Source organism: Cricetulus griseus, chromosome 3 (genome assembly GCF_003668045.3).
Source record: "Cricetulus griseus strain 17A/GY chromosome 3, alternate assembly CriGri-PICRH-1.0, whole genome shotgun sequence".
In the NCBI taxonomy this organism is placed as follows: domain Eukaryota; kingdom Metazoa; phylum Chordata; class Mammalia; order Rodentia; family Cricetidae; genus Cricetulus; species Cricetulus griseus.
The window spans coordinates 65,784,276-65,812,191 of record NC_048596.1 but is presented as its reverse complement, the minus strand read 5'-3'; the positions used below and the strand labels follow the sequence as shown (position 1 = coordinate 65,812,191).

The 27,916-nt window shown below is 44.9% G+C and overlaps 1 protein-coding gene across 2 annotated transcripts in view; it reads left to right on the top strand.

Annotated features, from left to right (window-relative positions):
* LOC100773370 (dedicator of cytokinesis protein 1) overlaps positions 1-27,916 on the top strand; it is a 495,025-nt gene that overhangs the window by 448,140 nt on the left and 18,969 nt on the right. For both annotated transcript variants that reach the window (XM_027409107.2, XM_027409106.2), the window contains exons 39-47: positions 5,052-5,141; positions 5,899-6,003; positions 11,003-11,144; positions 11,269-11,347; positions 13,198-13,282; positions 16,778-16,864; positions 18,558-18,734; positions 19,628-19,711; positions 24,476-24,613. In XM_027409107.2, coding sequence (XP_027264908.1) covers positions 5,052-5,141; positions 5,899-6,003; positions 11,003-11,144; positions 11,269-11,347; positions 13,198-13,282; positions 16,778-16,864; positions 18,558-18,734; positions 19,628-19,711; positions 24,476-24,613 — 987 coding nt within the window. The remainder of the gene's footprint in view (positions 1-5,051; positions 5,142-5,898; positions 6,004-11,002; positions 11,145-11,268; positions 11,348-13,197; positions 13,283-16,777; positions 16,865-18,557; positions 18,735-19,627; positions 19,712-24,475; positions 24,614-27,916) is intronic.

Genomic DNA, 27,916 nt, shown 5'->3' with positions numbered 1-27,916 from the left:
AGGCGAGTGCTCTTTTCTGAAGCTGCTCCAAATTGTCTGTCTTATTGTGTTTGGCTGAGGCCTAGTAATTTTCAATAAAGCCCTTAATCCGAGTACTTCACTGAAAATTACCAGGCTTCTGTGTGGAGGACAAGAGTTGAAAATAGCAGCCACATTATTGGGAAAATTTAGAGGATGGGTGCTGTTCCTAGCCCAGGTGGCTGTGACTCTGAACCTCTGCAGCCCAGACCCTGTCTGCCATTAACAAAGACTTTATATGTAATTTATGGCCTGGATGGTGTGTGGAGCTGTGACTATTTTCAACTAGAGTTCTGTCTCTTCTTATAAAATAAGATCTCGTTGATGAAGTTCACACTTTACCTTGTGCCAAACTTGGGGGTGGGGTGGGAAGGAGAACAAACCACATGCAGCCTGTATCATCTTGTGAGCTGTAAATAGGAGTTCAGAGATGTGTTTCCATTTTTGGTGAGATGGTTGAATTTTATTTCTAAGTAGGGTGACGTTTTCACATCCTGTGACGTTCCCTTTTTGAAGGTTGTGGGTAAGCCTTGTGGAATCCTGCCGTAAGTTCACACTCAGGCTTTGCAAATTCTCAGGGTGAGCCAGAGTCTGTCTCATCAGACCAAACCTGTGTGGAGTATTCAAGTCTCTTGGGTTCTTTGTGATTTGGTGCTATTAAAAGGAATTATTTTTTGTTAAGGTATTAGGGCCAATAACAATGCTATTGTGCTTTAGCCTGTAGGATCACAGGGAAGTTTTTCCACTAACAAGCCTACTATGTGACACAGGCCACTCTGTACCCTGATGTACACAGACAAAGGCAGAGTTGGACTCAAGGGATTCATGACTAGCATCAGACTTCCCAGAGAATGGATAAATAACAAAAACCTTCCTTGATCCCGTCACACAGGTGGACATGGGTAGATCTACTTCACACATGCAAATGGTCCCTTATTCAGATTTGAGAACTAGAAGGATGCTCATTGAGCAAGAAGGCCTCCTACTGGTCCTGGGCCACTTGGTCCATCTGCACCTCAAGCAAAGCCATAGCCTCTTCCACACCATTGATCCTTATCCATTAAACACCAGAAAGCTGTGTGAGGCTCTGGAAAATTCAGGAGGAAATTGAGTGTGACTTTTCCCAATAACTACCAGGGAGAATGGATGAACAGTAGAAAAATGGCCGAAAGTCAAGCTGCACATAAAACACCTTTGCTAGTGGGCTGTTCACAGCTGGTAAGTGCGCTAAACCGGAGTCACCCATGGGAGTCCTGGTGAGGCAGCCATGTGAAGGATGAAGGGCCTTCTGTCTCTGATGACACCTGTCTCTTCATCTGCTGCTGCTCTACCACCCTTGAGGGTCTGCATCCTTGTCATCCACTTCATGTTTGCTTGTGAGAAATCGAAATCAATCCCTGGTATATTCTCCACCACCACTGTTGGGGGTGTGTGTGGTATTTTGCTCTGTGGCTTTCCCCCTTATTCCCATGAGACAAGATCTCCCTTTCACATAACTTAGAGCTCAATGGGCAGTCAGCAAACTCCATTGATCCTCCTGTCTCTGCTCCCTCACAGAGTTGGAGTTACAGCTGTGTGAGACCATGCCAGGGTGTTTTTGTTTTTGTTTTTTTGTTGTATGAATGCTAGGGATTTGAACTCAGCTCCTCCTGCTTTCACATCAAATACTCTTACCTGATGATTTCCATCCTTGTCTATGTATGTGGGTTCTGGGAATTGAACACTGTGACTGCCACCCACTTTCCTTATGGCACCATCTCCCCAGCTTCCTCTGCTACCATTGTCCTGACACTGAGGAAGGTGTTTTATCAGAAAAGAAAGATTTCTACTGGTGGGACTTGAAGAAAGGGGAAATCCTGAAACAAAGGTCCAGGAAGACAGTAAAGATTACCATCTCAAGAGGGAAGAATTTATCCCAAGGGGAAGAGCACAGAGGCCAAAGTGTCCCTCCAGATGATAGCCAACAATTCCCCAGATGCTGTAAACTGGATTAAAGACCTCAGATCAGAAAATAAAGTTGTCGGCGAATCCAGGCATTTTCATTTGGCGCTGTTCAAGCTTGCTAAGCCTGTAGCTCTTGTAAGAATGGAGCTGAGCCCGGGTTCAGTCAGCAAAGGTCAAAGTGATTCTTTCACTGAGACAATCTAAATCTAGATCATATTGAATACGCTTCCTCTGTGAGGTTGAAATATTTTCCTAGGCACTCGTGTTGGAAGTATGAACTGCCCACACTCCCTGTAGCACCCTGGTCCAATTAAGGACAGATGAAAATCTGCCCAGTATGGGATCCTTTAATACAAGGATCTGCCCACTTGGAGGGGCATGGAAGAGGGGGGGTGTGTATTTATAGAAAATCTGATAGAAAACACAACTGTGAGACCTCAGGGTGAGCAGGATAAGATATTTACTCGAGACCTATATTTCTTTTAAAAAACAATTACTTGGCTATGTATCTAAAGGACCTCATCTGTCACTTAGGATCAAGACAGATTAAGCTTTTGCTTGGGAATGAATTAGGAGGCTGAAAACTCAGAGCAGCTAAGAGAATGTATATTAGCTTGCACAAACCAAAGAACAACCTGCTAAAGGAGACCTACAAGGAAAGGGAATGTTGTCTTTGAAGTGGAAGTGTACTAAGGGAGGCATGGGTCACTGGTGCCTAACAGAAACATTACAGGGGAAGATGTCCTTCAGGGAATCTGAACTCAGGCTCCAGAGGAGGACATTAGAAGTCTAGAGAGGCAGATGTGGGTACACAGAGAGTATGAGAGAACATCGGGCCAAGGGGAGCAGGTGCAAAGTGTGGACCCTTGACTCAGTGTCCTTGTCTCCTTCTAGACTCTTCTTCAAGCAGGTCTCCCTATGTCTGTAATCTACCAGCAACTATTACTTTGCTTTTCAAACTATTAAAAATATAACAATAACCACATTTCTTTTCTTCATCAAGAATAGCAAGTGGTATTGGACATAAATGTATACTTCTGTCATCCCAGCACTTGGGAGGTGGAGGCAGAAAAATCAGTTCAACATCATCCTCATCTATATTGTGAATTGGAGGCTAGCCTGGGAGTCCATGAGACCCTATCTCAATACCCACAGTGAGGTGAAGGGCAATAGTTTATAAAACAGTGGGTATGAAAGGAGTATCTCTGGTGGATGTAAGTGTAGGTGTGCCCTTCAGTTAGTTGAGTGAGTCTGTAATACCCGAAGCCTGTGGTGAGTCCATTCTAGCAGGCCATATACCGGGCTCTGTGCCAGGAGTGTGCTGAGTGACAGCCTTGGAAGTGATGGCATGTTCTGCAAGAATAAGAATGCAAGTCTGCTATATATCTGCTCTGTGACCTTGAGCAAGCTCCTTACCTCTCCGGCCCCCTACTCCCCTGTCTGCAGCCTGGAAATGACATTCCCTTACCAGGTGGTTGGAGAGCTTGAACCAGGGAGCACAGGTAGCTGGACATCATGTTAGCTAGAAACTGCTAAAAGACCCCACTTTGATTTCACTCCCGCCATGATCATCTATGCAAGTGGTTCTCAACCTTCCCAATGCTACCACCCTTTAATACAGTTCTTCATGCTGTGGTGATCTTCCACCATAAAATTGCTATGTTGCTACTTCATAACTATAATTTTGCTAATGTTATAAATCATAATGTAAATATCTGATATGTGACCCCCCAAAGGGGTGGTGACCCACAGGTTAAGAACCACTTATCTATGCCCTTGTCTAGGAGGGGTTGTCCCTACCCCCAGTAGGTCTTGTTCTTTTCCTAGATGTTAGTGGGGAGGAATGAGTAGCCCCCATGGGAATTAGTGCTATGAAAATGTAGACATTTGAGAATAGGATTATAGTTTGTTGAGAACTGTCTGAGCTTTGTTTTTTCCTATCAACCTTCTGTTCTGTGTACTGAGCTTTGAGGAGCAGGTGGTAAATATCCTCAAGTTTCATATGAGTGACACCCACACCTTGCCCTTGCGGGAATACATTCCTCGGAGGGAAGGAAGACAAGCATGTTCCAGTTTTGAGACATTAGAGAAAGTTCTGGGTCACTGAAGACCAAAGGAGGATACTAGGCAGCAACTGGGAGACACCTTATAGAGCTTCTACGTCCAAATAACCCAAGCTTCTCAATCCACCTAGTTTACCTTTCCCATGGGAAAGCCAGGCCTGAGTCACACTTCTATGTTTATCCACACTTAAAAAAATAAATGCTAACAACAATCATGATGATGATTAGAGGCTGAAGAATTGGCTCATCTGTTAAGAGTGTGTACTGTTCTCACAGGGTCCCAAGTTCAGTTCCCAGCACCCACACTGGCTACCTCACAACAGCTTATAACTCCAGTTTTAGTGGGCTTCATCACCTCTTACCTCAGAGGGCACTGGCATGCACGTACATGCACCACACACACACACACACACACACACACACACACACACACACACACACACACTCTTAAAAATAAGTAAAAGTTTATCCATGATTTTAAAAAGTAAGTTGCTTGGAGAAGCACCTTCAAACTACTTGCCATAGGGAAGTCCCCTTTTCAAATACTGGCAGAATTTACATCTGCAAAAAGCAAGCATTCTGAAGCTTTGGATTGACATTTCTGGCCGTGTGCATTCTGGAACATGACAGCTATGTAGTGGGAACATTTGGGAAGTGGCCACGTAGTAGATGTTCCTAGCAATGTGTCTTCACCCTGTGGTGTCTCTTCCCTGGCTCCAAGGCTGCCCTGACAGATGGTCCTTGGCGGCCATTACTGGCAGCAGGAGAGGGAGGACAGGTGATGATGGGCCAGCAGACTGCCATGCTGTGGGAAGAGCTGGTGTGATGGATGAGCCTGGGGTTGAGTGGTTTAGTTAAGGCTGCAGGTCCTGAGCCAAAGGCTGGAACCTCTAGAAAATACTTGTATACTTCCTGCATGATTTCCCTGAAGTGTATGTTAATCTTGTGGATTTCTGGATATTTCATTGTGAATAATGATGCATGACTCATGCCTGGGTCCCTCTGTTTTATCTATGTCACTCACAGATGTGGGAGGAGGCCATCGCCCTGGGCAAGGAACTTGCAGAGCAGTACGAAACGGAGATGTTTGATTATGAGCAGCTGAGTGAATTGCTGGTAGGCCTTCCCTTTGGTTTTGTTTTTTGTTTGTTTGTTTTTGTTTTTTCCTAGATTTTCTCACTTCAGTCTTCACATCGGGATCCACCTTGGATGTTCTCTTGGCTTTGACCTGCTCCCTCTTTGTTATCCTGGGAAAAGGTTGTCTTTTATCTGTTCATTGATTGCAGCCCATGAGCATTCACTGTTTATTCTCAAATAGGCCAAGATGTTAAAACTTCCATTAGTGATGCATAACAAGTGTGACATCCTAAATACAGGGGGCTTGACAGCCCAGAGTCTCTGAGAGTTTCAGCTAGTCTAAAGCACTCACCTTTTCCACAAGAGGAGGCGGACAGGTGGTGGCCAGAACCTTGTCATGCCAGGACATCCTCAAAGTTTTTTGTTGCTGCCTTCGAAGCCGTGCCTTTTTTGTGCCCAGCAGACCACATATATGATGGAATGTTTCTCTGTAATTTAGAGCAGAATAATTCTGTCCTTCAAAGTCTGCCAGTATCCAATCTGAATCAAAACAAAACAAAACAAAACACTAAAAGTGAAGGAAAATCTTTTCCTTGGATTATTAAAAATGCCCCCAAATCATAACTAGTGACCAAATGTGGCTTGTTTAGGATACCTTGCTGGACAGTATGAAAAATAATATCAAAACTACAGGATTCTCCCAGGTGCAGGCCTTAGAACCCCAAGAAGAATCCAGAAGGGTGGATGTTCCAATACGCTGCTCAGCCCTGAAATGAGTTTTCATTTTTCTTTCCAGAAAAAGCAGGCTCAATTTTATGAAAACATCGTCAAGGTGATAAGACCCAAGCCAGACTATTTTGCTGTTGGCTATTACGGGCAAGGGTTCCCTTCATTCCTTCGGGTAAGTTTGAGTCTTCTTGTCCTGAGCCAGCGTCACTCGCTCAGCAGAGAGATCCCTTCCAGTCCTGGTGTTTTGCCCAGCAAAGTCATATGCTGACTCTACAGTGCTAGAGAGGGACCAAGAATATTTTCTTTAATTATATGAGGACTCTGGTTACATATACTATTTTTGAGTGTTTTTTTCTTCCTGAAAGAATTCTCCTCAGAGATTTATATGTGTGTCAAAGTATATAGAGCAAGCTGGGGAGATGGCCCCATGGACAGAGCACTTGTCACAAGTGCGAGGACCTAACTTCAGATCTCCAGAATCTATATAAAGCAAACTCCATGGCACTCATCTCCAATGCCGGCACTCCTACCAAAGGATAGGAGATTGAGACAGGAGACCCTCTGGAAGCTCATGACCAGATAGTCTGGTATATATAGGAATAAACAACAAAGGGACCCTGCCTCAAACAATGTACAGGGCATTGACCAACACCCAAGGCTCCTCTCACCTTCATATACACTCTGTGGTATGTATGTACACATATACACATAGGAACGTACATACATAGTACATACACATAAACACTCATAATTTTCTGTTTGGGGTATTTTTAGTTGTACAGTTCAGTGACTTAAGCACACACACAGAGAAGCCATCACCACCATCTCGTTGCAGAATTTTCTCAACTTACAAAACTAGAACTTAGGCTGGAGAGATGGCACAGCAGTTATGAGTGCTTGCTGCTCTTCCAGAAGACCTGAGTTAGGGTCTCACTCCCAGATGAGGTAGCTCAAAAGCACCAGCTCCAGCTCCAGAGGATCAACTACCTTCCTCTGGCCTCCACAGGCACCATCACACATACATACACACACACACACACACACACACACACACACACACACACACACACACACACACGTATGTATGTATGTATGGGGTGTATATATGTGTGTATATATACATATGTGTGTATGTATACATATATTGTATGTATACATGTATGTGTATGTATATTTAAAAAAATAACTAAAACTCCATACCACTTAACAGCAGTAGCCCATTTCTTTACTCCCAGCTTTAGGACCTAGCACTATTCTATCTACCCTGGGACTCAACTAACCTAGTTTCCTCATATAACTTGGGTCATACTGTGTTTGGCCTTTTGTGTCTTATTTTCACTGTACATGATAGCATCAACTTTTATCCATGTTGTAGCATGCATAGTAACTTAAGTCCTTTTCAAAGCTGGGTAATATTCTATTGTGTGGATATACCATACTTTGTCCATCCATCATTGGTGGACATTGAGCTATTTCCACCTTTGACTGGTGTGAATATTGATGCTGTGAACATAAAAATTTTAATTTTCTGAGAAATCGGAAGTGGATTTTCATGACCACAATGCTTGAAACTAAATCTACCCCTTCCATGAGACAACCTCCATGGGAAAGCGGAGTGTTGTTAGACACAACCAGACCAATAGCCATGGTGCTCTTTTAGACAAGCATTTCCCAATATCCAGATGATGCTGGAATATGTAAATACTTGTTGCCTGACCAAGTGCAATTGGCTTATATTTCTGACGAAAACATTCTTGGTTTTTATTTCCCTGTCTCATGACTGTTGTATGCATCAGGAAAAGATCCTACCTTAAACAAAAAGCCTGGGGAAAGACAGCCAAGGTTGATATATCACCTCTACATGCAAGTACACACATGGGTACATACAAAATACATACACAAAAAAAGACATGTAGTAAGTTGCCCAATTTTACAAAAAAAAAAAAGTTAGTGTCTTTATGTATGCCTCAACATGTATGTGGCCCAAGGAAGAGAGGGGCCAAGCTTGGGCCAGACACGTTCATGCTGAGGAGCTGTTAGAGTCAGGACACAGAATGCCTCTGTGATACAGCAGCCACCAACTTTAGATATAGTTATCTAACTCCAACAGCAAGGCAGCAGCCTGCCTGAGCATGTGATGAAATGCCCCCAGGGAGGCAAGCTGCAATACAGTCTAGAGCACTGGATCCTGCAGGCTCCAGGGACCATCCTGGGTCACTTCCACCATCAAAGGACAAAATGTGAAGTAAGAATAAAGAGTTTAACGTGCTTGATTAATATTGAGCTGACTTTCCCGACACACCTGAATAACTCTGTCGGGCTGTAGCAATATATTCATTACGCTTCACAGATCACCTGGCAGGGGTCAGTCTGACAATGACATTACTAGTTACCAAAAAGTGGGCGGAATGTTTAGCAACTTCACGCTGCTGAGAGAGCAGACGCTGAGCTATCTTGCTGTCCCCTTGGCACTGTTTCTCTCCATAAATCGAGCTCATTGCTTTTTTTGCATTCTTATTAATATTTATAATTCTCACAAGGAATAAATATCTTTGACTTTATGTACATCCCCCCCCTCAGTTTTTGTGTTTGGAAGGACTACTGCAGAATGCAAAGTAATGGACATTTCTGGAAAATACTATTAGTGTTTTCATCTAAGGCTTTTCTATTAAAGCCTTTATGTATTTTTATTATTGTGCCTTCTTCAGGAGTAAAGTTTAATAAATGCATGCTACTTTCCGAGTGGTCTGCTCTCTAGTAAATCTATGCCTTCCTGAGATGTTAGGCTTCCTAGGGCCTCACAGTAGGCCCAGCCTCTGTATTTATATTTCTAATTAAGACTATGCATTACTGTGCTTGCTGCTTGACATTTTTCTTCCAAAAAAAAAAAAAAACCGTAGGGCATTTATTTCTTCCATAATGATACTTCAAGCCATACCTAAGTACAAAGCGGCAGGAGGGTGAGGGTGTATCCAAACCTTAAACTGTTACTTCCTTAGTAATGTGTTAAACTGCCAAATACATTGGGGCTTGAAAGGGGAGATTGTTCAAATCTGTTTGGACTGTAGTAATTTATTTAGACTGGGTAATTTATAAACAACAAAAGTTTATTGCTCACAGATCTGGAAGCTGGGAAGTCCAGGCTCAAGGGATCAATAGATTGATTCCCTCTCTGATGACACCCTATATGGTAGGAGAAAATAAAACTTCTGGAGACCTTTGTGGTTCTAGTCCCTTCTCAGTACCCACACCCACTCAGCTGCCATTACCTTGGTGACTATTTCAATGTATAAAAGGTAGAAGGGTGACAGGGGCATTCAGGCCACAGCAGGGGTAGTTAATTACATGTCGTAAGAGTCTTCCTTTATCTCTGTGAAAATGTGTTAATTGCATAAGTTTTGGCTTATAGCTGAGTCAACACAGAACTAAGAATGTATAGCAAAATGCTGTGTCTCTGTCTCTTTCTTGCACCTCTTCCTCTGTATTCCTCCTTCTCACTGTCGACAACCTATGTCTGTCTGTGGACAGCCATTCATAAGCCAAGGCAGCACCTAGCATGACTAACTGATGCAGAGAAGTTTCTGATTAGACAGAAGCAGCAAAGGAAAGGACAGCATCAGCCTTCAAATGACAGCAGCAGTGGTATGTTCCAGCCACTGACACCTGTTCATGACTCAGCTGGCATGCACAACACTCTCTGGTCCTTGAAGAGCTCTGTTATATGTCTCAGGACCCTTCGTTCCAGATGTACTTGGAGTGACTGCCTCTAACCCACATAGGGAAGGCCTCCATAGTGTAGCCCGTGTAAGGAGAATACCCACACCAGAGTTAGCTGGCCTTTGATAACAGCTTCCAATGAAATCTAGATCAGAGAATGTTACTTAGAAATGACAAAAGTCAGTCCTAAGTGTTATGTAGACTTTGTAATTGTTGAGTAAGGATCACACAGATCCCTCTTGCCAGAAAGAAATCCTATTCTTCACTCATCACCAGCCTTCAGGCTTCAGGGAGGCTAGGAGCTCAGGGTCTTCCTATTCGGCCTGGTTCCCCTTTCCTCCATCTCTGCTGATCTCCCTGTGACACCTAGGAGTTGGGTCCTGCTCTGAGGACCCAGTACCCCCCCCCCCGTACCCTGCAGAGCTGTACTCTTTTGGGCAGGAGAAAGATGACTTTGATGAGTGCTACAGGGAGATGCAGCTGATGCTGGCCATTCTAGATTCTCATGAAGGCTCCTTGCTGTGCTTGGGAACCAAATTAACACAAGACCCAATTCACATGAGAGAAGCTGAAAAAGTAATTCGTTTTACATATACACGGAGATTTTCGAAAGAGAGTAAGTCCCAAATGTATACCCTTAGCTGATGCTTTTTTTTTTTTTTCTTTTGACAAAGAGCAATGAATTGCCAAAATAAAAGCAGGACAAACAGTTCTCTTGACAAGTTAGTAACTTCTGGGGATGTTACTGAGAGAGCAGGGTGAGTGGGGCAGGACACAGAAGCTAGGGGAGTGTCTTGTTGGTTCTCCAGGTTGGTTGTGGTGGAGTATGATAAGCAAAAATCCTTATTGCTTCCTTGAAAATGGAAGTAGAGGCTGACAGGTGTGGTGGTGCATTTGGGAGGCAGGTGGCTCTCTGAGTTTGAGGTCAGCCTGGTCTACAGAGTGAGTTCCAGGACAGCCAGAGATACATAATAGAGACATCCTGTCTTTAAAATAAATAAATAAATAAAAAATAAAGGAGGAGGAGGAAGAGGAGAAGACAAAAGAAATTAGAGGTTGAGGGACCCCTACAATGGTCACAGTTCTGTGGGGCTTTCATCTTTAAATAATCACTGGTGGGAGTCATTTCTCCTTGCACCATGTGGGTTCCAGGGATTGAACGCAGGTTATCAGGCTTTGCTACAAGTTCCTTTACCTGCTAAGCCATCTTGTTGGCCTCCTCCATAATTTTTAATTGGTTATCATCTCTAAGATGAAGCTCATGGGGAATGTTCAACCGTATGTATTCAGATGTTCTTAATTAGAGAGTGCAGTTGCAAGCAATTCTTAAATGCAGTGACTTAAAAAGGAGAAGACAAAACCGTCAAACACATTTTGAAGACCAGCGCTCTTGTGTGTGAACTTTTCTTGGTCCTTCACCTGGGGTGTCATTTAACAAAGGACATTGTTTCCAGGGAAAAGTGTTCATTTACCGAGGAAAAGAATATGAGCGACGGGAAGATTTTGAAGCTCGCCTATTAACTCAGTTTCCAAATGCTGAGAAAATGAAGACGACATCCCCACCCGGGGATGATATTAAGAGTTCTCCTGGCCAGTGTATCCTTTAAGACAGCAGGAGGGCCTCTCATGGGGACAGTTGATGCACTGGTGCCTTCTGGTAGCAGGGCTTCTCCTGGGTGTCACGTATGCTGTCCTTTTGGCCTTAACTCTTTGCCCTCAGACATCCAGTGCTTCACAGTGAAGCCCAAGCTAGACTTGCCTCCTAAGTTTCACAGGCCAGTGTCTGAACAGATTGTGAGGTAGGTAAACTTTCCCAATTTCTTACCAATAGGAGGAGGTGAAATGCTAATGATGGGTCTCTTGCTAATAGTTCCTTTTTTATGTGTGAACTTTAACCTTTGAAGATGTTTTCTCTGACCTCTACCAAGAACAACTGAAGGTGATGATTTCTGGCACCCACAGAAGGGAAAGAAAGTATTTAGAGAGGTGCACAGAAGATGCCTTATCCAGGGTCTGCAAAGATGAAACCCAGGAGGGAAAGGTAGCCGCTTGTGTATACTTAGCGACCACACAGTCAGGGTAGAATCCCCAACAGTGTTCAGACCCCTCCCTGCCCCTACCCTGTTTAGATGTAGAGTCACCACCTTGTATGAACAGAGATCACAGTATTTGTTCCTCATGAGGTACAAAGTAAAAACCTTTTGCCCTAGGGTTACAAGAATCATTCCATCGGCAAATCACCTGCCTTGCAAGCATGAAGACTTAGTTCAGTACCTAGAAAACACACACACACACACACACACACACCAGGTAGGGTGCTTCATGCTTTAACCCAGCAATGGAAGATGGGAAGCAAAGATAGGGGAATCCCCATAAACAAAGTTCCAGACTACTGAGAGACCTCGTCTCAAACAAAAAGTGGAAGGCACCTGAAGGACCATTCCCAGGGATGTCCCATGACCTCCACTTGCACACGTTCACCTCCCCACATGTGTGCACCCCCACATAAGAACACAGACAGGGTCATGCGGTGGCATTTAAACCACACTTATGACAGTGGGATGAGCTCACACACCTATGCTGAACTGCACCTCACTGACTGGGTAGCTCTGTGGAGTCAGCCTCCCCAGTGGCTCTTTGATGTGGTGAGTTCTCTATTTGATCTCTGTCCTGGTGGGAGCTATAGCCTCTTTGATGCCTGCTCTTCCTCTGGTCTGTTTGTATGGCATCCTGGAGCTCCGTGGGCCCTTTAGCTTTTCATCACTGTTGCGTTGGTGGTCACAGAAACAAACCAGGGCTGCCTGTTTGTTGTAGCAAGTGCATTCACAAAAATGCAGTGTTGGGCAAATAGAGAATTACCCAGCGTCTCAGATGGCACTGTGTACATTCCCTCTTGGAGAGATTAAATCAGTCTCTCTCTCTCTCTCTCTCTCTCTCTCTCTCTCTCTCTCTGTCACACACACACACACACACACACACACACACACACACACACACACCCTTCACAAACACAACCCTACCCCTCCCCTAAGGAAGACAGATAACAGGCTGTTTATGGCCCTGAATACCACTCTGGACATCTGCTAAATCTGTATCTCAAAAGTATGAAACTAGAGTGCATGACACCTTACTTTTTAAAAGATAACATATTGTCAATTTATCTAAAGTTAATTGTTAAATTATTCAGCTAGCTGGGCCAGAGGCAGGAGGATTTCTGTGACTTTAAGTCTAGAACTCTGTCTCAAATGTGTGTGTGTGTGTGTACGTACATATATATTCATATATACATATCACTAAAATGACACATTATTGATTCCTACTGAATGCACGAGCCCTTTTTCTCTCCTTCACATCACCTTTCCAAGCCTTTGCAGGGCCACTTGCCTGCATCTCTTACTCAGCATCTCTTCTCCCCTGAGCACTGGCAGAGACAAAGAGGAGGTAAAAGTCTCCAGTCAGTCTTTCTACTGCTGCCATCTCCCTTCAGGGACTCACTGGAAAGTGAGCCAAGGCCGTGGCTTTAGGTCAAGGTTAGGGACACTTCCAGAGCTGTAGTACTGTATTCTGAAGTCAACTGCCTACCCCCCAGTCTAAAAGCAAATCATCTGTTTTCCAAGTTAAAAGTCTAATTATTTTTCTCCCTCTTCAGTTTTTACAGGGTGAATGAGGTCCAGCGATTTGAATATTCTCGACCCATCCGGAAAGGGGAGAAAAACCCAGACAATGAATTTGCGGTAATTAAAAAAAAAAATAACAACACCTGCAACACTGTATCAAAACTCAAAACTCCTCATCTATTCTTCCAGAAAGACCTGGAGAGCACATCCCCACAAGGCTACCATGGACAGTGTTAAATGTCTCTGTAAAGCTAGTAGCATTTCATACAACTTATTAGTGAGATAGCTGAGACATCTAATAATGGATCGATGGCATTAGGGCCCCAGGTATTCCTTTCCAGTGAGTCTCAGTGATCGACAATGACAGGCAGGTGAGGCCAGCACCAGGCCTTCCTGGAGCTTATCACACTGCAGCCATGTTCACACTGACATTCTGGACTGGGTGACCCTCTGTGGGTTCATGCCATGCATCTCTTACCTGAACCCAGTGTCATCTCCCTGGCCATGACAACCAATCAAGGCTGTAGACCCTGTCAGATTTTTCTTCCTTTCTGTGGCCATCCCACTGGCCCTGGAAATAGTTAACATACACCCATATAGTCTTTTAGAAATTATACATGCAGGGCTGGGAAAATGGCTCAGTCAGTAAAGTACTTGCCATGCAAGCATGAGGGAGGACCTGAATTCCATCCCTATAACCCATGTCAAAAAGGCTAGGTGTGGTGATGCACACTTGCAATCCCAGCATTGGAGAGACAGGGTAAGGTAGGTCCCTGGAGCACGCTGGCACTCTAGCTTACTAGGCAAGCCCCAGGTCTCAAAACAAGTGACCAGTACCCAGAGGAACACAACCAAAGTTGATCTCTGCTTTCTACCTGTACATGTACACACACACACACACACACACACACACACACACACACACACACGTTCAGAGAAACTGTACAAGCAAATCAATTTAATGGACCCATATCAAAAGGCATCAGACAAGCCTGTAGTTTGACACATTAACACATTGCTTCCTGGAACCCCTACTTGGAGAATCCCTCTTCAGACCCATGGTACAATGTGGACTGAGCCCCTGCATGACAGCCCCTGCTAAAATAGCTTCCTTTTGTAGTCTAGAGGCCTTTGGGTACAGGAGGAGAAAGGTGAATTATCACCCACACTTAACCCAAAGCAGACTTTGGAGCCTGCTGTCAGGGCTGTCTTGGGCAGAGAGACTTTAACCCTCCTTCTGCAGGAATCCTTGGGGGTAAAACCTGAATTTCCTTCACAGCTTCTGGGAGTCACCTTAATGATGTCTCATTCAGCTCCCAGGCCAGTGTCCTTGTGTGTTGACAGGAGCTTGGAGTGAGGTGACTCCTTGTTTCAAGATAAAGGTTGGGTTCCTTGGCCAGTGCTAACATCCCAACCTTTAGTGGCTGTTCCTTGCAGTGTGACTGTGGTCAGAGCCTATGCACAGACACCCTGAATAACCAAGGTAACAGTGGATTAACAGCTTTCTGAGTATTTCTTTCACGGTCACAAATCATGCTGCTCTTTCTGCATTGTCTGGGACCCAGGGATTTATTGATCCCCGTACCTCCCCCATCTTGCAGTATGTATATTCTTACATTGTGAGGAATAGACACATGGAGGCCAAGCGAACTGCTGAAGAGTGCTCAGCGAACTGGCAGCGGAGCTAAGAATAACCGGGACACCTGACATTTTGAGCTGTGCTAAGCCTCAGAGCTTGTGCTGCTTCTAGATGGCCCCAAAATCCCCCGATGACCCCATTTGGGTCCTCACCCATAGAAGAAGCATTGAGAAGCTGCAGGATTTAGTCCTTCACAATCTGACAAGGGTTCGGGCTTCCAGAAAAGAGAAGAATGTTAGCCCAATCCTGGCCTCTTCTACAGGCTTCTAACCCCAAGGTCAAATGCTAGGAAAACTGTCCTATGAGGCCAAGAGCTATGCTCAGTGTCTATAAGCTTGACAGAGAGTGAAACTTCAGGAGCAAGGGCCATCAAGGAGGAGCCAGCCAAGGTAGGGCCCAAGTTAGGAACTGACCATGAAGCCCAAGGTAAATCCAGGGTATTTGCAAGGACATAAAGGGGAAAGTGTACAGGCTCCGAATGTCTACCCTTTCTCTGGCAAGTCCCCAAGAACACAGGCAGAAGAACTTGGCCTGGGAGACAAAGATCTGCCTGTGGCCCTGAAGCTCCTGCATTCCCCTTGCTTTCCTCTGGAATCTCAGAGGTTCTAAAGGCCAGACCAGCTTTGTATAATTGTCACCCTGTGACTTGTTAGTCCTGAGAAGGTAGCGGTCTGGAGGGTTATAGTTTGCCCCACTGCTAGAGCTGTAGACCAGCCATTAAAGAGGCATAGAACTAGTCTCATTGGTTTGAAAACATTTCTTGCAGTGTGTGAGGTGCTGCTTTATAGAAAATACATTTTGGAAAATGCTTCCACTTAAAATATACCTAGGGCTGAGGCTTTCTGTACCTTGGATGGTAGAATGCTTACCCAGAATACAAAAAGACCTAGGTCTGATCCCCTGCACTGCATACAATGAGGGGGTATTATGGTGCACACCTATAATCCCAGGACTAAGGATCAGAAGTTCAAGTTCATCCTCAGCTACCTACCAAGTTTGGGCCAGCAAGGGATACATGGGACCCTGTCTTAAAAAAGAAAACAAAATATACATGTGAGAAGGCATACCAGTGGAAGAAAGACTTGAACAAAGGACACTACAGTGTGTAGATCCTCATCAGTACTGTGTGGTACTGTGGTGCGTGAGTCCCTTCTATTTCCGCACTATGTTAACATAGAATATGAACATAATAATTATGTTGTTTGAAGTAATGATTTTATCCAAACACAAGAGGGTGGGTGGAAGTTTCTGTCCCACAAACTGCTCCCAAGTAACCACTCAGAGGCTGAGTATTAATCATAAATGCTCAGCTAATAGTTCAGGCTTGTTACTAGCTAACTTGTACATTTTAAATTAACCCATATTTCTTACCTACTCTCTGCTTCCTCTGTGTCTTCTGGTATCTGCTCTGACTCCGCCCTTCTTCATCCTGGCATCCTTAGTTTGGTTGTCCCACCTATACTTCCTGCCTGGTTATCAGAGAGTCAGCTTTTAATTAAACCAATTCGAGTGACAAATCTTGACAGTGTACAAAAGGATTATTCCACAGCGTTTAAGAAGTCAGTTTTAAGAAATTTTACGTTTGATACATTTGTGCCTTTGTGTTTCCTTTTGAAGCCTGGGTAAGGCTAACATAAAATTCACTTGGACACCTCCCCCAAACACACTCGTTTAAGAGGGAACACTATCATCCTGAGGTATTTATGTCACCCCTGTTCACCCACTACAACTCTATGCTAAACAGCAGAGACAAGTTTGATAGGCAGGAAGTAGGGTGCTTTCATGATGAGTGTGCTTGTCAAGTAAAACGGCTCCTGGAGTTCCCTCAGCATACACCTGTCCTGTGTGAACACAGGCAGACCTTTTCCTGATAGAAGACCCACATACTGGGGTCACACAGATACCCAACAAAAGAGAGTCCCCTCCAACTGGCATCCCCCTCCTGACATGTACTGTGTGGACTCTTCTTACAGAATATGTGGATCGAGAGAACCATTTACACTACGGCCTATAAGTTGCCAGGAATTTTAAGGTGGTTTGAAGTCAAATCCGTCTTCATGGTAAGGAGACACCCCAGAAGAGAGAGTATCTGCCTTCCTCTCCTGTTGTGTTTGACATGCCTTCATTGTCCTCAAGAGCCTTGTGATCTCTGTGGCATGTTATGTGCTCCAGACCCTTACATGCCTGTCACCAGTGTGTACCTCAGAGCATCAGTATCTCTCCATTACCTCCTGCATCTTATTCCCAAAGCTGTGTGACCACCCGCTGGGGCTGGCTGACAAGAAATCCATTCCTTCTCACACATTAATATGTCAGCTCTACCTGTGTTGCTTTGATAGTTCTTTCTCTTAACTAAATGGAAAGTGTAAAGTATGTTCCCACTGATGTAAACTTCCTACAAAACCTCTTCCTGATTGTTTGGTTGCCATTTGCATGACAATTAATGAATAGAGTTCACTCATTTCACATGAGAATATATTCCTCCTGGGACATATTTTTTAAAGACATGATGATTCCTATTTTATAAACCAAACTTTGCCTTGCTGTGAGACAGGGTTTTTTTTTTTAATTTTTGGTTTGGTTTTATTTATGACTGGGTAGTTTTTCCTGTATATATGTCCTGTGTATGATAGGTGTATGCAATGCCTGCTGAAGCCAAAAGAGAGGGTATTGAATCCCTAGGGAATGGAGTTACAGGTAGTTATGAGCCACCAAGTCAATGCTCAGAATCAATTTCATGTCCTCTGGAGGAACAGCTAGTTCTCTTAACCACTACGTTATCTCAAGCACTATGGGACAGTTTTATTTACATCAAACTCATATTCATGGGAACCTATAGGATGACTTCACTAACAGAGATATACCATGACAATACCCATATAAGTAATCCAATAAAAGCATAAGTATGCAGTAGCCCACTTGGTAGAAGGCTTCCTCTGTATGCATGAAGTCTTAGATCCTATCCCTTGCACCACATAAACTGGGTATGACAGTGCAGACCTATAATCCTAGCACATAAAAGGATCAGAAGTTCCAATGTTATCTTCAACTGTACGTTGAATTTGAAGCCAGCCTTGGATGCATGATATTCTGTCTCAAAAAACAAAAGCAAACAAAAAAACTAATTACAATATGCTTTTGTTCATGTATCTTCTCTGGGCTGGATCCCACCTCAGGAGATGGCTCTTGCCATTCAATTAACAGTGAGTCCCTGAAACACCTGGTGATTTGGCTTAAGGACTTGACGAAAGCTTGCCAGTTTGGCTCTTCCCTTCTGTGTGTCCACCGTTCTATTTTGCTCGTGCCAGTGAGAGCTCCTGGCCCTTCCATGAAGATGTATGTCTCTGCTCTAGCAGACCTCTTCATGCTGCAGCAGCCAAGATGGAGACCCCACCCCTACCCCTACTCAGAGCCCTCAAGACCCTTTGCCTACCCCTTCTGGGGACATGATCACTTCCCACTGTATGACCTTCATTCTCTATCCCAAAGCCACCAAGGTGGACAGAAGGCAGTCAGGATGTTAGCCAATATGAACATTTAGGGTGGCCAGGCTGAGATCTGGTGGGAAGCCAAGTTAAAGTCCTCTGCATCTACATTAACATGCACAAGGCAACTGGATTTTCATACATCCAAATACCTGTATTTGCACAGAGACCAGGTGTTAGAGGAAGATATACAGGAGGCCAGGAAGCCGCCTCACCTGGACATACTGCAGTAGCTGGGGTGATACCCACCATGCTTTCTTCCTTGCAGGTAGAGATCAGCCCACTGGAGAATGCCATCGAGACAATGCAGCTGACCAATGACAAGATCAGCAGCATGGTCCAGCAGCACCTGGATGACCCGGGCCTACCCATCAACCCTCTGTCCATGCTCCTGAATGGCATTGTAGATCCTGCCGTCATGGGTGGCTTTGCCAATTATGAGAAGGCACGTGACATCCCTGGGATGGACTCAGCATTCCCAAACTCAATCCCTGGGACCCAAAAACTATCCTGGAGAGTCACCCTCACTTTCCAGAACCTTTAGGATTATTAAGGACCTAAAGACTCCATTCTGGAGATAAGGATGGTCCAGATATTTACCCCAGAGAGATGACATGAATGTGTGTAGGGGGGAATGGGGGTGGGATCTGACTTCCCTGGATAGCAGCTCAGTGGGAATGGGCAGAAATTAAAGAACGTGGGATACAAGCTAAATCAGGTCTGCCCACTGCCCAGTTTTGCAAATGCTGGGGCTGAGTGCAATTATTTACTCCTTCCCTGTGACAGTTTCCCTGATACAGCAATGACATATTTGAGCCACTAAATGGAGAGCCATGTGGTCCACAAAACCAAAATTATTTGTCTGCTGGCCCTACACAAAAGAAACTTGTTGACACATATCTAGACAGTGAAACCTGAGACAAAAAGGTCTCCTAATGAGCTAGCAATAATCATGGAAGAAAAGTTAGTTCCACCCCCCCCACACACATCTGTGTCCTCCAGACAAATATTTGTCTGGCTGGAATCAATGGAAGAGAAGATTATCAGCTATCAGGGTGAGCTCCAGGCATTGGTACAGTTGGGAGGGCCATAGCCACTGCTACTCAATAGGACCGAGCAATCTAGATCTTCTGTGGCCTTTCTGGACTCCTGCTGCCTGTGTGTTCCCTGTATTATGTTTGATCTTGGGTCCTGGGGAGGGTCCAACCCTGGGTCTGCAGGGAGTACTATGTGGGAGGGGGCTGCAGGACTCAGTTGTACATGGATCCCTTCCCAAAGCTCCTATGCACAGTGCTGTGCTAGGCAATCATGTGTGAGCAGCTCCCCCTATCTCCACAGGCTTTCTTCACGGACCGATACCTGCAGGAGCATCCTGAGGCCCATGGGCAGATCGAGAAACTCAAGGACCTGATAGCCTGGCAGGTTGGTATGACTAGGAAGGAAGATGGGTGACCTGGGCACCTTCACATACATTCCTACCAGCATGGTGGCCTCTGGATTACCACACTCTCAATGAAAAAGTCACTTAAACACCCAAAAAATTCTGTGTCACCAATGAACAAGATCTTTTAGGAAACCTATGTGTGACTGGAACTAATAGAAGAATATCAGATATCAAGGTGGACTCTGACTGAAGCTCATGCCTCAGCCACTGTGGTCTGAGAGAGAGAGAGATCATAGGGTAGCTGCAGCCTGCCCACCCCTTCCACTGAGAGAAAGCTGCTCTGCAGGATGAGTTTCTTTGTTTGTGCTTGCCAGGATGTGGTTTGTTGCTTGTAGGCTGAGCCCTTCTGTGCTGTCTACTTCAAGAGAAGGGAGCTCCAGAGGGCCCTTGTATCCCTCTGGTGTCTGTGCTTCCTGGGCTGGGTGTTCTACACTCACTCCATCTATATTTGCTCTGCCATTGGAGCAGCTTGTTACATGTTTCCTCACACAGGCAGGAAGGACATGCCTGCTCTGTGATAACCATGACATGTAACTCCACTAGCAAGACTGCAGAAGGTAGGGAGTGGGCCAGCCTGTGCTGGAGTTAGGGATGTGTACAAGCTGTAGGAGGTGAAGAGCTAGCAGACTTGTTCTATAATTGGACAGGTGCCCACACTGCTTGCATGGCTAAGCCTGGCCCTAGTCTCTTGAGAGGGCCTAAGGACACCAGGCTCAGCACAGAGCTGCTCCTTTCTGGCCTTCTATGCTGACTCCTAAAAGAGTCTCATCCTTGTGACATCTCTGTCATCAGCACATTGGCCAGTGAGACCACTTAGGGTGTGGGACTGCGTTATGGTTTGCAGCCAAGGTGGAAGTCTTCAAAATTTTGCATTTAAGATGTAGATGACTGGATTTTCACAGCTCTGAGTGCTACACACAAACACACACACACACACACACACACACACACACACACACACACACACACACATGCACCAGGTGTAATTGTGCTCCCCAGTCCCTTCTTCCCTCAGCTTCAAGGTTCGTCCACATTGTAGCTTATGTTAGAATATCTTTTTTTAAAACTCAATAATATTCTTCTGTGGATATGACAGAGTTTATCCATTCATCTATCGGCAAGCATTTAGGTTGTGTCTGCCTTGTGGCTCGTGTGACTAGTGATGCAATGAACATGTCAATGCATGTTCACACAAATACCTGTCATCTCCCTGCTTTCTGTACTCTGCATATACTGAGGGTAGATCTGTAGTATATGAAATTCTAGGTCTGAGGTTTAAGCCATTACCAAACTAATCTACAATAGGTGAGTCATCTTATACACCAAACAATAGGAGTACAAGTATCTAGTTTCTGAATCTTCACCAAGACTTGTTATTATTTGGGTTTCTTTTTTCATATCATGGCCATTTCCATTCATGTGCAGCTTTATATATTTTAAGAGAATTACATAAAAAAGAAATGTTTTGATTTTTTTCATAAATCTCTTAAAGTCTGATTGCCCTGGAATTGTTTTGTGACATGATAAGGTCCCTCTGAACACTAAGGGAGGAACACTATTGGGCGATAGTGATTTCTTCACCCAGAATGTAAGTCACTTCCATAGTCTCCCTTTTACTTTTATTTTAAAAAGAAAAAGTGGAAAAGAGCTTAAATTTTGGATGATTCCATTTGAGACCTTAGAAACCAAGGGGGCACAGAATTCTAAACACCCCAGAATGCTATAACACAAAACCTAGTTTGGTCTGTAGAAGTTCTATTGATTTTTTTCCCCCTGTAAGCTTTTACAGCAAATTGGATTTTACGAGCTTCAAGTCATACAGAGGAAAATAATTTGTTCCCCAGAGAGAGACTCTTTGCCCACACCATGTCATTGCCCCTAATAACTATATTAAAAGATGAATTTTAAAGCAGCTCATGGTAAAGTTGAAAGAAGGAGTCTGTTTTCTGGCAACTTCATTAAATCAAAGACCAAAGTGGGGGGGGGAACATATTCAGAATATTACCTGTGACTTTGCTCTCATTTGCAAGTGTTTTGATATCTTCGCATCGGTAATTGAGTTGTATGTTCATTAAAAAAATGAGAGCGTTACAGTTAGCCTTGTTCTCATTTTGCTCATTAGTTTATTCAGTGTGAGTTTCTGCAGAAATTCTATCCAGGCAGAGCAGGGTTTCTTCTGGGAGGAGTCCCGGGGCTTGCTGGCTGAGTTACATCACAGGTGTACGGCCATAAACAAGCATGTCTCTTGGTGCCTACATTACCAATAAGATTGGCTGGTCAGGCCCAGCCTGCCTTTCCTCAGCTTTGCTTCATGGTTCCAAAGATGAGGATAGTGATGACCTGGCTGATGACCTTACCAGCTGGAAGTCTGGGCATGATGCAGGCTGCCTGGAGCCTGCAGACTTTGCAGTTGATAGTCAGGAGCAACTTCCTTAAAGGCTCACCTCTGTCTTTCCAACACACCTGCAGAGTGTCCAAAGATGAGCCCATGCCTTTTCCTATTAAGCTTCTCCACAACATACTTATTTTCTTTGAAACGTACAAAGATAAGAGAGCAACCTCACTCATCATCTCCAGCTGACAATAGGCACCGCCCTTACTGCAGGGACTGATGCCTTCAGAGAGATGAACAAAGTGCTCAGATGTTCCCTGCTGCTGGCAAGGCTCGGACCTGTACAGGGCACACGTAACACAATGCTTGAGAAAGGGCTGAAGGTTCACTTTGAACAACTGGAGGTGTGTCTGGGAAAGCCCCCTCTCTCTCTCTCTCTTCTGGAGCCCTTTAGAAATAACAGATTCCAAAATGTACCTATAGTGACTCAAACTGTGGGGCACAGTTTCTGGGTCCTATGGCAATTGTGGCAATCGTGGATGGGGTTAGGAATCTGCCTGCTAGAGATATTTTGAACATATGGAACAAAAAGGCCTACAAAGACCATTTCAGGCCCTAGGTCTATGACTTCCCTCCGTATATTAAGCACCTCATATGCTGGACAGAGCTGCATAGAATAGCTTTTTATTTCCTTCCATTTAGAATCACAGCTGCAGCTCAGCTCCAAATAGACGGAGAACCAGGGGCTAAATCCCATTCTATGAGAAGGCTTTATCTGCTCAGTGTCAGGGTTGACTGAGAGTGGTGTATTCTCTCACCTCGTAAGTCTCACCTGCCAAGCCACAATTTCCAGCAATCCCAGTGCAAACAAGGGTCTCAACTATCACTCTCATCCATCAAGTAGCTGCTTTGATACAAAGAATATTTTATCACCAGTCCCAACCATCATCACCACCACCGCCAAACACAGGATGGTTAGATTGCATTTTGCATGCTTGAGACAGTCATTCTAAATCAGAAAGGCTCCCAGTGTCTACAGTGACTATGGTTTCACCTAGAGACAGCCTTCCCTCACTTGTTCACCCCCTCCTCTTCCACAGACAACACATTTGCCACCCACCCAAAGATATACCAGCATCATTTTGTCATTAACTCCAGGAAGCCAAAGATTAGTGGTGAACATTTCTAAGGCTGGTCCTGGGTGCATGGTAGCAAGCCCTGGAGAAGCTGCCATCTCCATGAGGAATTCATAGGGAATATGAAAACACCTTGTTCTGAAAGTTCACCTGCACACAGGCCTTTTGCGATAGACAGATAGCAACTGTCTCATGCCTTGAGTTTAGGCTCAAATATCAGCAAAACAAAGTTTTCTGTCAATGCCTCCTGAGCAGGCTGGGTGCTTTGAATATGGGGGTACTTGTGTGCCCCTCCTTTCCTGGAGTACAAGAGAGGCAGCAGCTGTGTGCTATAAATGGAAGCAGATACAGCTCATGAGTTGATTCATCTTGCTAAGATTCCTTGAGTTTGTTCACATGAAATTCAATTGTGTACTTATTATCCCTCTTACTAATAAATATGCTGGTTCCGATTGGTATTCTATCTTATTAGGAAAATCAGTTTTTAATCAGTATTTTTATTTAATTATAAATTATTAAGAGGAAGCCTCTTAGCTTGATTGCATTGAAGACTGACTAACTTCCAGTCTGAGTACCAGGCACAGAATGGAGCCTGCTCCCTGGCCCACCCACTAGCTCCAACAGCTCTAGAGGTCTCTGCCACTGAGAGAATGAAAATGTCTCATGTGACGATTTTGAAGGTCAGCATCATTGCTACGGAAGTGAAGAGTTGGCATGGATATCTTGTGACAGACAATAGTGTCGGCAGAGAAGCGATTATTTTTGGTTCTAAGGGAGAATAAATTTAGTTTTCCTTTCCAAGTAAGACTATCCATCAGGACTGTAGATCACCTATAATTGGATTGTTATGTTTGGGGTAGGCTTCTCAATTGCCTATAAATACAGTCTTCTCAGCTGATGAATGGACTGTGGCATGACCTTTTGCTACCAGAAAACAAGGTACATGTGAACACATTCAAATCACATCTGTCTCCAAACTCCAAGGAGAAACACTAGTGTTGAGTCTATTCTGGGACAATTGGGGAACAAGACTCCTCCCACCCCTGCCAAATAACAAAGTGCCCAGGATGTGGGGAGCTCAAGACCCAAACAGTTCTTAGTTAAATATTCCCCTCTCTGGGGGATGACCTGCCTGCTATGAGTTTAACCAGTCACTCTGATTTGGGAACAAAGGCAAGTGCAACCAACCTGCTGTCACTTCCTCCTGCTGTGCTTAGCTCCCTCTTGACTGTCCCCCACCCCCCAAATCAGGAATGCCAACCTGTGTTTTTCAGATTCCATTCTTGGCTGAAGGGATCAGGATTCATGGAGACAAAGTCACTGAGGCACTGAGGCCATTCCACGAGCGCATGGAAGCCTGCTTCAAGCAGCTGAAGGAAAAAGTGGAAAAGCAGTATGGTGTCAGGACCATGGTAAGTGGGCAGGTCCCAGAAGAGGAGTGTCCTATTGGAGCAGAGGGACTAAGGCCTCTGTAATGCCTGCTAGGAAATGGAGTATTAGAGACCTCAGCCTCTTATCAGCCCATTTTATAAGATTTGTCAATTACCAAACACCTTGTTCATCTTCTCTGAGTAGTCAGCTGTTGAGGGTGATGCAGTCCAGGGGTCTTGATAGGGCCAGTCATAGAATTAAAAGGGAGAAAAAAAAGATCTCCAGTGTGACAGGTAGCAAAGGAGAAATCCTGAACACCACAAAGAGTAGCTGAAGAAAGGCATTTGTCAAGGTTGACACAGCAGGCATTTGTCAAGCAGGCACACAGAGAAAAAGACCCTCCGAAGAGGAGGTGAGTGCCTGGGGGAGGGAGAGGTCCAGAACTGGAAAATCCAGGTTCTTTGGCTCCAGAGTTGGAGGGTTTGGTTTTTTTTTTTTTTTTTTTTTTGGTCTCTGAAGAGTCTTCTTCCTCTAATTTAGGGTTGGTCAGTTTGACTAAAGACAGGATGGCTGTTTGGCCCACAACTGATCAGGCCTTGAACTTGTTGAGTAAGTCCATCCATCTGCTGGAGGGAGAAAAAGACTACAAGGCCTTTGTTTTAAACTGCCAGGTTTTTGTCTCAGGTCAAGTGGGTGAGGGAAAAAACAGTCTTGGAAAGTTTGCCACCTACCTAGTCATGGCACTTCTTCCTATCTATTTGCCCACCAGGGATAGACTAGTCCTAGTCCCTCAAAGTCATGGAGAAATTTCTCAGAGGTCCTTGAGTTGGGTTACAGAGCACCAGACATGTCATATCTGGAGAGCTGTATAACTCTCAGTAAATATAGCACTCATGGTATCCCAAAGCAGAGATGGAGTAAGTTGATGTTTAGCTTGAGGTTGAAGTGTGGCACACACCTTTAATCTCAACACTTGAGAGGCATAAGCCAACAGATCTCTGTGAGTTCAAGGCCAGCCTGGTCTACAAAGGAAGTTTCAGGATAGCCAGAGCTATACCAAGAAACCTTGTCTCAACAACAAACAAGCAGACAAAAGAACCATGGCCAGTGGGCTAAGGGTGATAGCTTTATTAGTAGCAAGTTTTCCTTCCAAGTATAAGGGCCAAAGTTCAATCCACAAAAGGTCCTGTGAAATAAAATAAAACCAGGTTATGATGGCACACATATGTAATCCCAATGCTTGGAAGTCAGAGACATGCAGATCACTGAAGCTCACTGGCTAGTCAGCCCCGCCTACTTGTAGAGCTCCAGGAAAGATGAGAGATAACTGTCTCATAGTACAAGGTGGACAGCACCCAAGAAATTTACCTGAGGTTGTCTTTTGACCTCTACGTGCATATACATCTAGCAGCACTTGAGACATACACACACACACACACACACACACACACACACACACACACACACACACACACACACACACACACACACACACACACCATGGCCAGGAAGGGAGAAGAGATGGGTTACTGGTGTTCTAAATTGTTGCTGAAGACGCAGCTCCTGGAGGAGGTAGAAATGATCCAGGTTGGGAGGCAGGCAAGGATTTGAGTGGCAGGCTGGAGCCAGTGCAGACGAAGGCTGCAGGTGGAAAGGTAAGCATCCTCCCAAGAGCCAGGAGCACCACATGGGCAGTAGGCTGTGCTCAGGACATGAAATGGGATGGCTCTGGTAATGAGTTCCTGAAAAGTTTCTGGACTAGGGCTGGGTCAGAAGCATGACAAAAGGACAGCTTTGATTTCCAGCAATGCAAAGAGCCCTGCAGATGTGCTCTTACAGACAAGCCCCCACTGAGCATGGTTCATGGCAGAGCCTGCATCTCCAAACCCAAGGCCAGTTCTTTGTCATGGACCAAGCAGGACATATAAGCCTGACAGAAGAAAATCATCCTAGGCTCTGATCTGTAAGCCAGCAGCTTGGGAGCCACTGCAGGTAAACAACCCAGGATATGGGGAGCCTCACCCCACTGGAGGACCCTTCTGCGACTCAGAATGAGTCAGCATTGCTTGATAGCTTGCAGCCCACAGCTTGTCACAATCAGGGTTGAGTGGCAAAGAGTTTGTGGGTGTGTCAGAAGGCAACTCTTCCTGAGTTTTGTGCTGCTTTGATGTTTTCTAAGAATTAACCAGTTGTTTGGACTCCAACTTTTTTAACTTTGTGCGAAGTTTCCTATTTTATCAGTCATTTAATACATCTTCCACAATGAAAGAAGCCTATTGGTCTTGCCTGGCACTTTTTACATCTCTCCTCTGCTATGAAACAGATCAAAATAGAAAGCTAGGGCAGGAAGGTGGCAGTAGTGTGGGGAGGGGAGGAGGGCATTTACAAAGTTTATGGATATCTTTTAAAGACAGGTTTCCCTGGTGCCTTGGCACCCATCCTTGGCTCGAGACCAATTTTGGCATCATCTTCTCCAAATACCATGCTTCTCATGGAGAGGGCAGCCAGATATCCCACCCATGGCCAGTGAGGCCTTCAGAGTGAGGTCTGGAGACAGAATTCAGGGAGCATTTGCACCAGTGGGTACTATGATGCAGGAAGCAACCTTCCTGAGTCCTGCTCCATCCTGGGGCCCAGAATAAGGCTCTGCAGCTAGTCTTTCTGGGTAGACAATGGCACAGACTGCAGCCTGTCCTTCTATGAGGGATGTGGTCATAGGAATGTAGTCATAAAGGCAGTCTGGGAGGTACCTGTCTTGTCTTACCTACTTTGGAAACCAGCAAGCATCTCAGAATACTTTCAAGACCAATATTATATCATCCTCTTTCCAAAGGATAGGTTTTAAAATAAAAAACCCACAGAAAGGACATAAGCCATTTTGTCAATGTTTCTGAGCCAGCCTAAGCCCCAGAAAGGGACGCTCTAGACACTCTCTGACTGCATAATGCAAGGGCCTCTCCTGCTTGCTCCTGTGTCTTTTTTGTCGATTCTGGGGATCTAAGGAGACACTGCCTCCTGGGTGGACACAGAACAGACCCCAAGAGCCTCACAGAATGGAAACAAACAAGCACTGGCCTCTACCTTTGCTGCCCACAGCACTCGAGGGTATCTGTTTTCACCTCCACACACATAAAACCCTTTTCTGTTTACTGTCCCTCTTGTCCTTTTCCTAAAGTCTGGTGAGGGCCAGGACACCTTGCTTGGCTCTGCTCTCTTTCTTCCACCCATCTCCTCACTTGAAGCAAACCACCATTCAGACCAGCTGCTGGGTGGGCCTCTCTATGTCCGTTACTCTAGGTGGCCCCTACTAGTAGCTCCCTGTGAGTTGCCTTCCATCCCACAGC